We start from the raw sequence: 9,486 nt of genomic DNA on the forward strand, positions 1-9,486 counted from the left end.
AAAGAGTTACACGTTCCTTTCACGAGTGAATAAAAAGTGCACAAAACAACACACAGACAAAAAACAGCCCAAAGCAGGCGACCTCGAAAAAAAAAAAGTCAAACACATCCGCGAATAGGGGGGGGGAGGGCGAGTGGTGGAAGGGATTTTTTAATTTTATTTTCCGTTTCACAAATGCACCTCCGCTCTCTCCCCCCTCCCCAAATCGCGTCATGTGAGTCAGGCTCCACACTCGATCGGCCCCCCCCCCCCCTCCCTCCCCTCCCTCGCGTGCAGTGCGAGGCGGCCGTACACACGCGCGCGCAAAAAAAAAAAAAGCGCTCATACAATGAGCGGTGATGGTGATTTGATTTTTCCCGACCGTTTACACTCTCCGTCTCGCCAGGTCACCTCCACAGTTTCTACCATCGTGCCCGTCGCCACACAGTGTACCCATCGTGGCTGCCAGGACTTCCCTACCAGCAGGTAGTCGGGACCAAGTAACGTACCCTTGCGTCGAATTTGTAACGTTTCCAATCTACGAGAACAGTACAACAGTGTGGTCGCGCTGTCGAGGCTCGCTCCGGCGTCACCTCCCCCCCCCCTCTCCTCAATCGATGAGAGTGGGGGGAAGCGACATTGACAGCAATGCACCGTTCTGATCTCTATATAGCATGTACGTGACTCTGGAGCCCTCCCCCTAACAAGAAGAGATTCGGAGCTGGGAGAGGGGCAGAAAGCTCTGAACAGCCTCCACACATATTGGGGTATCGGATTCCTCTGACATGGGCCTCACGGGGGGGTGCATCCCGCCCCCCCGTCCCCGTCCCCGTCCCCTCCCTCCCCTCGTCCGCGTCCCCTCTCCGCTAGCGCACCATCATGATAAGAGTGAACGAAGAGAGTACTCCGGAGATAAGCGGCAAAATGTGAACGACAGCCCCCACCACCGAGAGAAACTGGAAGCCGCATTTCGCTGCCAATGCTGGACAGGAAGATAGACGTCAAACATACCCCGAGTAAGTTCAGATATAAGCGTGAAAAAAAAAACCGTGGCGAGAGCGGAATAGCAGGAGAGGCGAGTCACCCCGTTCGTGCAGAAAAATACTGGGTCATCTTCACTCACGAAAAGCTGGAAAGTCCTCCGCCACACTGAAGCAACAGAGGAACGTGCATGTAGAGGAGAACGAGAAGAGGGGGTGGGTATGGTGGCTCATAGCGAGTCGGAGACGGATAATAGGCAGTACAGTTGACCACTCCAATCAAAAACTCTTTTTTTTGCTGCGGGGCAGCCGCGTTTGTGTGCGTCTCGGTGCCCCCCCGCAGACAGCAAAGTAAGAAAAGACGCAACGCACACAACACTTGTAGAAGTAGGGGGAAGGGAGACAAACACACACACACACACACACACACACGCACACGCACGCACGAACCAAATGGATAAGCACGCCGTTGTCACGGAAAAGCGTCAGCACTGAATCTTACTTGTATGCAACAGCAATATAGTTTATCCCCCCACCACCTTCCTTGTTACACCCCAGCCGCACCAACTCAAGGTTGCAGGCAGGCAAGGGGGAGGCCGGGGACTCTGTTCAACAGCCGAGGAGAGTGCATCCACACCCACACGCGGAGGTAAGAAATCGAGAATAGGATGAGAAAAAATGGCTATAAACAAACAAACGAAAAAAAAAACGGCCACCGCCCCCCCCGCCTCTTCTCTTCAGTCTGAAAATAGAAAAACAAAACAGAAAACAGAGAGCGTACATCTGCTTATAAAAAACGGCCTGTGAGTGCCTTCGCCAGAAGCACCAACTTCGCTAATAAAAAAAGGGCGTACAGCACCGAAATCATAACAAAAATGACCAACACGAGTAGCGGCATACCGATCAGCTGAAGGCGGTTCCAGATGGCCATGTAGCAGCCGGTTGGCAAGTTGCTTGTGCCGGGACACGAGTCGCAGAGATTTGGATCATACGAGCTCGCTGAGTAGCTACACCCAACAGTGAAGCCAGAACACTGGTGGATATCGTAGAAGGCGCACAGTTGGGATGCGGGAGCACGGACCATGTGCGTGTAGATGGCAAAGTTGCTCATCTTGGTAAGAAAAACGATGATACACATGACACAGCACGCCAAGGAGCTGACTACGCCACAAACAATGACCACGAAACGCCACATGTTCTCGCGAAGCGGCAGGTGCATCGAGATGCCGTAGAGAATGTTCGCGACACCGCCAAGGGTCCAGAAAACAACTGAGATTAGCAGGTGCTGGAGAAACTGAGATACGAAAGAGCGTACAAGACTCTCAAGGGTTCTGCCCAATGTAATGCACAGATACAAAGCGAAGCCGAGGGTGAACAAGAGGGTTAGCGTTGCTGTGAGGAAAAGGTTTTGTGGTATGTGAGTGAAATAGAGGATGCCAGTTCTCGAGAAGATGCCGGCAGGCGCACGATAATTCAGCACATTTTGCTCTCGCTGCATGCGGAGTACGCGTTTTCGCTTGTTCTCTTTTGCAATGGCGCGATCCGCTTTCAGAAGAGTGCGAAGCTCCTCGGGCACCATTCCATTCACCAGCTCACGGTCCACGTTTGGCCACGCACACCGGACAGAGAGGAACGCGTAGAGTGGCACCTGGCGCGGATTGTTGCCCTCGCTGGTGTGCACGAGGTAGCGTCGGACGAACATGCGCAGGTACTGCATGTCGACAATGCGCTTGGACGGGTCCTGGAACAGCGAGTAGAAGTCGCTGCGCGGGTCTCGGCCGAATTCGACATCGCGGATGTTCTTGCGCAAGAAAGTGACGTACGGGATCGGGCCGACCGACTCAGTGCAGTGCGTGAGAAGCCGGCATCGCCTCCCGCGATTGGGTACCCCGGCATTACGGACCTCTTCTTCCTTCCCAAGTTCATGGACTTCCGACGCACGCTTTTCTTGGTTCTCATTCTGTGGAGCCCCGGCGCCCAGCTCTGCTACAATTCTCAAGGGCGACGCGGGGGCCAGGCTGCCTGCGACTTCGATTTCAAATGGCATAGCCGGGTCGGGTATATCGTCGATCCCCGCGTCCTCAGCAGCGTCTACTTCACCTCGCTTGGTGGGTCGTTGCTCTGTTCGGAGACGACGGGGAGGTAAGGCCTGCTGCGCGGGCACTTGACTGGGATTGTGGGCCTCGTTACAGCTGCCCGGCAGATCTACAAAAGACTGTTTCCCCTTTGTCAGGCGGTGCTCTCGTGACTTGTACGTCTTGAAGTCGGCACGTGTATACCGATTGACGTGCGCCAGTGTGACCGCGCTCTCTGTGACCATGGCCACCAATCCTGTGTAGTAGTAGTTTGCATCCTCCTCAGCACCGTTGGCGGGCGTCTTCAAGCACAGGCTAACGCAGCGGCCGAGCAGTTTCAGCTCTGGGGCCGCCATTAGCGGCAAATTTTCGATAGGGCGGTCCTCGTGGATGATGATGCGTGACACTTGGTCGTCGATCGATTCCTTCAATGGTGCCTCCGCATTGGTGGTGATTTGTTCCAACGACTCCATTGTGTTCGCGATGTCGCCTATTTCTTGTGCACCGACGGGCTCTCGCTCGCTTTGTGACGGCAGTGAATTGCCGTAGCGAATGCTTCGGAGTGATCGGGAGAGGACGCGGGAAATCGGCTGTTCGTCTGCCCCTTCTCGGGTTCGCATCTCAGCTGGGCCGATGTCGCAGAAGTAAAGATGCGGGCAAAGATGCGCTGTTTCTCGCCCCGACGGGGAGAAGGGACTTGGAGATGCACACGATGGGTGGGGGGAGAGGAGAGGAGAGAGTTTCTCTCTGCGATGTGCCGATGAAATAGAATGTGAGAGCCGGCACAAAAAAAAAGAGAGAAAAGAGCAGGAGAAAAAGAATAAGAGAGAAGCTGTGGCGTACCAGAGTCGTCGTGGGTGAGGTGAAGAGTGGAGCGCAGGCGTAGAGGCGTTCAGCGTACGTCTTGTTGTTCCTACATGCTCACTCATTGTTATTTCTTGTCGTTGGGAGGAGAGAGAATCAGGCGTTGCATTAGACCCCTGTCCCCTCACTCCCCCCGCCCGGGGGTGGTCCAGGACAAACCTGCCAAGCCTCTACTCAGACAATGCGCGTAGCCGAGCCTTGAGTCCTAACAGCTGCGTGCGGTGGCGTGGGGTGAGTTCCCATGCGGCGTGTCTGAGTGCGCACCGCAGATCCGCATCCAGCGAGTGGGCAGCCTCAGCCCAGCACGCCCCGAGGCGCCATGGTCAGCCAGGGTGCCACGCTGCGGCCTCAACCGCTTCGGGCCACTGCACACAACACAACACCGCGTGGCGTGCTCCACAGCGGTGTCCCCGCGTTTCCCCGCACCGCCGCAGCACCCTCGTCGGTGCCACAGCGGTCCGGCACCTCTCGGCGGCGTGATCCGCATGCACGCCCACAGGTGACGGCGTTGCGGTGGGCTCGGTGGCAGCAGGGCACACGCAGCGCCTTGCCTTCAGTCCGTACCCCCTGCAGAGCAGCGCGGTTGTCAACGCGTGTAGCAGCGGTGACACAGCGTGCAGCGGGATTGTCCAAGTGGCACCGCGACCCTCAAATCTCTCCCGCACAGCGCTCACACACGAACTCGCCCTGCCACAGCAGGGGGTCTGCAGCCCCTTCACTATACCTGTTGAGGTGAAGGGTTGGGGGATGCAGGGGGGACGCCTCAACGCAGCAGTCGGGAGCACTGTCCGATGCGGAAAAGATCGCCAACATGCTACCCTCCCCCCCACACACACAACCTACGCACGGGCTCTGAGGTGACTGGTTTGAGCACTCCAAAACGGTTATCACGGCAACTGACATTTTTTTCTGCACCTGTGCTAGCAGCTCCGGCTCCGAATAGCGTCCTGCCAGCATGACCCCCTTCAGAGAAATTGACCTCACAACACCGATAGGAGGGGCCACAGTACTGACGCGCCCATGAACAGCCCCATGCTAAAAGGCTAAGGTGAGGCAGCGGAGCGCCATAGAATGACGGGAGGGGGTCAATTGCGCAGTTTTTTTTTTCTTCTCTGTGTGATATATATCTTTATACCCACATTGTATATTCTCCACAGATGGGGTATATAGTGTAGAGAGAGTGGGTGTATCCGTGGGGCGCAGGCCTGTCCGCACAGCGGCTGCGCTTTCACGAACAAAGCGAGAAGAAAAAACAAAAAAAGCACGAGAAAAAGAGAATCAAAAGTAAACTCACTCAACCTCGTCTCTCAAGGGTTCACACCAGCCTTCACAAAATAAGCAATGTTTGAGTGATACAGCAAATCACGGCGCTGTGCACCCAAGTCCTTTATTACACCGCTTTCTTCCTCCTCCTCCTCCTCCTCTCTCTCTCCCCCCCCTCAGACAGGAGAATTAAAAGGGGGTGGGGGTGGGGGGAATTCTTTTATAAACGGAAGATGTGCTTCAAAAAAAAAAAAACTGCACCGACGTCGAATGATATATCGGAGGGGGAGCGCTGTGCTCGTCTGATCACACTGTCCTCCTACTCAAAGTAAAGAAAATGGTCTTGCATCTTCACACCTCGGCGGTGCGCGCCACGCATTCCAACGTCTGCAGACTTCCCACTGTCGTCCACGCTAACATGGCAGGTGGTGGTGACTTTATCAGGGCAGTGAACCTCTGATGAGACGTGCTGAAAATCCACCATACCGTGCAACGGAGTCCGAGGTACGGGATCGTGTCCCCGGGTGATTCGGAAGTGCGACCCCCGCACGAGCATCTGTTTTGCCCACACCGCAAAGTCTCGGTTGCCCACGAGAGGCATGCCAAAAGTGTAGAGCGACACAACAGGTTTTGACACAAAGAACATTCGATTCACGTGTGCCTGCAAGTCGATGGCGGCTAGCTGCGCTAGAGCCGCGCCAAACGAGTGGCCCGTCACCAAGACATCGTACCCCGGATTCTCCCTCAAGTCACGTACAACTGCTGCGCGGATACCGCGGCGGAGGGCCAAGTAGCCATTTTGGAAGCTAGCGTCGACTTTGCACTGGAGGCCGCAGAGGGATGTGATATCAAACAAAACGGGTTTGACACGCCAGTGCATAAACCAATCCTTCTGCGGTACACCACCACGAAGCGCCACGACCACTTGTGCGTTGCTCTTGTCCACACCCACGAAGGCCAGCGGACCTTGTGCGCCGTTTCTTTCCAGAATGGATGTCACTTGAAACGATGGGGTTGCCTGGCAGCTAGCTCCACATTGCCAACTCTCGAGGGCACCAATATCAGCGAACGTGGCGTTGGCATAATGCAGGGATCGTCTCGCGTCAACCGGAGAATACTCCCCTGGCCAGAATACAGCAAGCGCACTGTCACACACGAGAAGTAGTGCGGTCACAACGACGAGTATTGCACAATATTTGTATAACATTTTTGCATCACACAGAGCTGTGTGACGGTGTGTCGCGTACTAAGAAGTTTTCTCGCCCCTTCCACCCTACATGGACGCGTTGCAAGCGGCTTGAGAAAAACAGGGAGTCGGTCAGAAGAGACAACAGCAACAACAAAGAAAAGAGGGGTAGATCACAGAGAATAAAGTCAGAGAAAGGGGCGGGGGAGAGGAACATTCGGGTCTGGGAAATGTGGCGCGGGCCAAAATCACAGAAGGGCAAGGGCAGGGGCATTGGCGGATTTTCAGTAAAGAGCGTAGGCCATTCTCTCCCCCTTCCCCCCTCCCCCTCCTTTCGCAGCCTTTCATGCATCTCGGGTTTCCATAAAACTCAAACCACTCAACACAAAAAGAGAAGTGCCATGTGTGGCTCTCCTCCCATGAAGCGTGAAGAGGAGGGGGGAAAACGCGTGTGGTCTCACACCGCCATTTTCAGGATTATCGCATGTCACCCGTACGCACCCCGGGGCCATAAACACGTGTGTGTGTTGTGTGTGTGTTTTACTTCTCCTGCTTTTGAGGCTCTTCTTCGATGAAACGATCACACACAAGTTTTCCAGTTTTGTTGTTGTAAGGAAAAAAGAAAATCCCCCCCAAACATTAATAGTTCACACAAAGACACACACACGCGTACAATCAAGAGTACGGAAGGGGAGAGGGATAGATGGATGGATAAGATTGGTGGTGGTGGGGGGAAAGTACTGGAGACGTGGAAACGACGTCCGGGAAGGGAACAGAGGCTTTACGTGTTGGATAGGTGAGGGGTAAAAAAAAAAGGAGTCACATATGTAAACAAGAGAGGGTGTCAATCAATATTTGCAGAGTACTACACGCTTCCCCCCCCCCCCCCCCCCCCACACACACACAAAAAAAAGAATACAACGTTGGATATTTTTTATAAATATATGCGAGAAATATGACTCGCTAATAACATCCTCCTGGTGGAGGGCTGAGGGGATGGGGGGAAGGGGGTCATGAACATACACGCACAAAAAAAAGACACACACACCTTTCCCCTTTTTGCACAAGACATCACACGCTGGAGAGGTGTGACATGGCAGGAATCATCGACTAGATACTTCGAGGGCGGGAGAATAGAGCAGTAGATATTGTGAAAAAAAAAGAAACACACTAAGAATGCATCACAAGGCTCTCACTAGAGGGCTCACGCGCGCGCGCGTGTGTGTGGGTGTATGTGTGTTCCTTTTGAGCATAATATCGTGAAGGGATGAGGAGGAAGTGCAGAGAGGATGAAGGTATTCCGCGTGTAACAAATGTTTGCCCAAGTGGCGGCAAACAAAAGTGGGGAAAGGAGACGTGGATAAAAAATATCGGGCGTGATGGATCACGCAGGGAGCGTACCTCCGAGGATGGCTGACATGCACACACTTCAAAAAGTTTATGGCTGGGCAGTGGAGAGTTGCGCCACGATGAGACGGAGGGCCAAAGAATCAGCAACCTGCCAACCAAAGAACACCTACAACAAATAAAAATACCTCGTGACTTGTGCATGTATGAGAGCAAAGCTCAAAGATACAACAACAAACAAACAAACAAAACAAAGAGATAGAGAGGGAGGGGGGGAATTGGGAGGGGCGGTGGGAGGCAAAGGAAATTAGCGATGCAGAGGCTCATTCCCATTTTTAGTCCAATGAATGTGGAGGGAGGGGGGGGGGAAGGGAGGGTTAAAAAAAGAAAAGAGTAAAAGTTCAGCTGGGAGGGCTGGAGGCCGCATCACTTGCACCCTATGGTGTCACCCATGTAGTACATATGGTCATCAATCCAAATAGAGGTCTTGCTGAGACTGCACCCCCTGTCTTCTTTACCTGGAGAGTCGTTGCAGATAACCACACTAGTGTTCGCACGGGATGTGAAGAAGACCTCGGTGGTGGTGTGTACGTACCCCCAAAGGCGCGCCGGAGTGCGCACCACAGGGTCCAGCCTATGAGTGATGCGATACTTGGTTCCGTTTACCAGCAAGGCGTCCACCCACTTGGCAAAGGCGGCGTTGCCCACTCGCGGTGAACCAAAAGTGTACAAGGAAATGGTCCAGGGTGGGTAGAGATTCGGAGAACCGTTGAGGCTTTCCTGTAGGTCGGCAGAAGCCAGCGTAGCCAAGGCTCCGCCCAGCGAGTGACCAGTGATCAGGATCTCATACGTAGGGTTCACTTCGACGAGATTCAGAACAGCCTTCCGTGTTTGTTGACGTAGTGACTTGTAGGAGTCGAAGAAGCCAGTGTGCACTCTGCATTGCCGCCCACAACTTGAGCGCCTGCCGTAGTCGACCTGCAACGCACTTACATCAGCCAAAATATTTTGGAGGTTATTTGTGCCGCGAAAGGCGACCACAATTTGCCGTTTAGCGTGATCAACACCCACAAAACCGCTCGTGCCGATGAGAAAACTGCTAAATACAGCGACCGGTTTGAATGTGTCTAGTCTTGCACACGGGGAACCACACGTCCATGAGCGAATGAGATCCATTTTGCAGTAGGACGCACGGGAGAAGAAATGGGCTCTCCATGCCTCATTGTACTTGTACGGCTGCTTCGCCGCCGCTACCGACGAGAGTAGCAGAAATAGGAAAAACCCGACACTGTACACGGTGCGGTGTGCAGATGACACGCGGTACATCGGGTCTATTTCGAGAAGCTGTCGCTGGAAGCCCAATGAAGACTGTCGTCTGAAGTCCGCTGGGCGGAGGTACGACAATGAAAAGACACGGGGAAAAAATGCTTGGAGAGAGAAGTGACGGTGGCTTCCATGGAGTGAGGGAGTGCGGTGTGGAGGTAGAAAAGAAAGGCGAAGGGGTGGAGGAAAGGCGCATGGCTGTAGGGGACGGAGAAAAGAAGAAAGGTTCAAGTACCCGGGGCTACTGAGCCTCCAGGCACTACAACCAGAGGAGCCAACAGGCAAAGGCGTGCAGTGAAGCCATGGGGGCATCGTGTCCGCCGTGATTTGCTTGCAGAGGCGCTGCATGATTTCAAATCAAAGCCCCCCCCCCCCCCACGAGCACCAACGTATTTGCCGGGAAGGGTAGAGGGCTTCTCCCCCCCCTCTCCTCTCCTCTCCCCTACCCCCGAGGTGCGCTGTGAGACGA

The 9,486-nt window shown here is 54.2% G+C and overlaps 3 protein-coding genes across 3 annotated transcripts; all 3 read right to left on the reverse strand.

Annotated features, from left to right (window-relative positions):
• Positions 1-1,746: 1,746 nt before the first annotated feature.
• JKF63_03819 (uncharacterized protein) lies at positions 1,747-3,654 on the reverse strand (the record flags this gene model as incomplete). The annotated part of the gene is made up of 1 exon (XM_067899817.1): positions 1,747-3,654. The coding sequence occupies one exon, from the start codon at positions 3,652-3,654 to the stop codon at positions 1,747-1,749; it is 1,908 nt and encodes a 635-aa protein (XP_067755023.1).
• A 1,826-nt stretch (positions 3,655-5,480) lies between these two features.
• Positions 5,481-6,368, reverse strand: JKF63_03820 (uncharacterized protein; the record flags this gene model as incomplete). Its single annotated transcript, XM_067899818.1, has 1 exon — positions 5,481-6,368. One exon carries the CDS (start codon positions 6,366-6,368, stop codon positions 5,481-5,483), a length of 888 nt encoding a protein of 295 aa, XP_067755024.1.
• Positions 6,369-8,120: 1,752 nt separating this feature from the next.
• Positions 8,121-9,020, reverse strand: JKF63_03821 (uncharacterized protein; the record flags this gene model as incomplete). The annotated part of the gene is made up of 1 exon (XM_067899819.1): positions 8,121-9,020. One exon carries the CDS (start codon positions 9,018-9,020, stop codon positions 8,121-8,123), a length of 900 nt encoding a protein of 299 aa, XP_067755025.1.
• Between the last annotated feature and the right edge of the window lie 466 nt (positions 9,021-9,486).

Source organism: Porcisia hertigi, chromosome 31, assembly GCF_017918235.1.
Source record: "Porcisia hertigi strain C119 chromosome 31, whole genome shotgun sequence".
NCBI lineage: Eukaryota > Euglenozoa > Kinetoplastea > Trypanosomatida > Trypanosomatidae > Porcisia > Porcisia hertigi.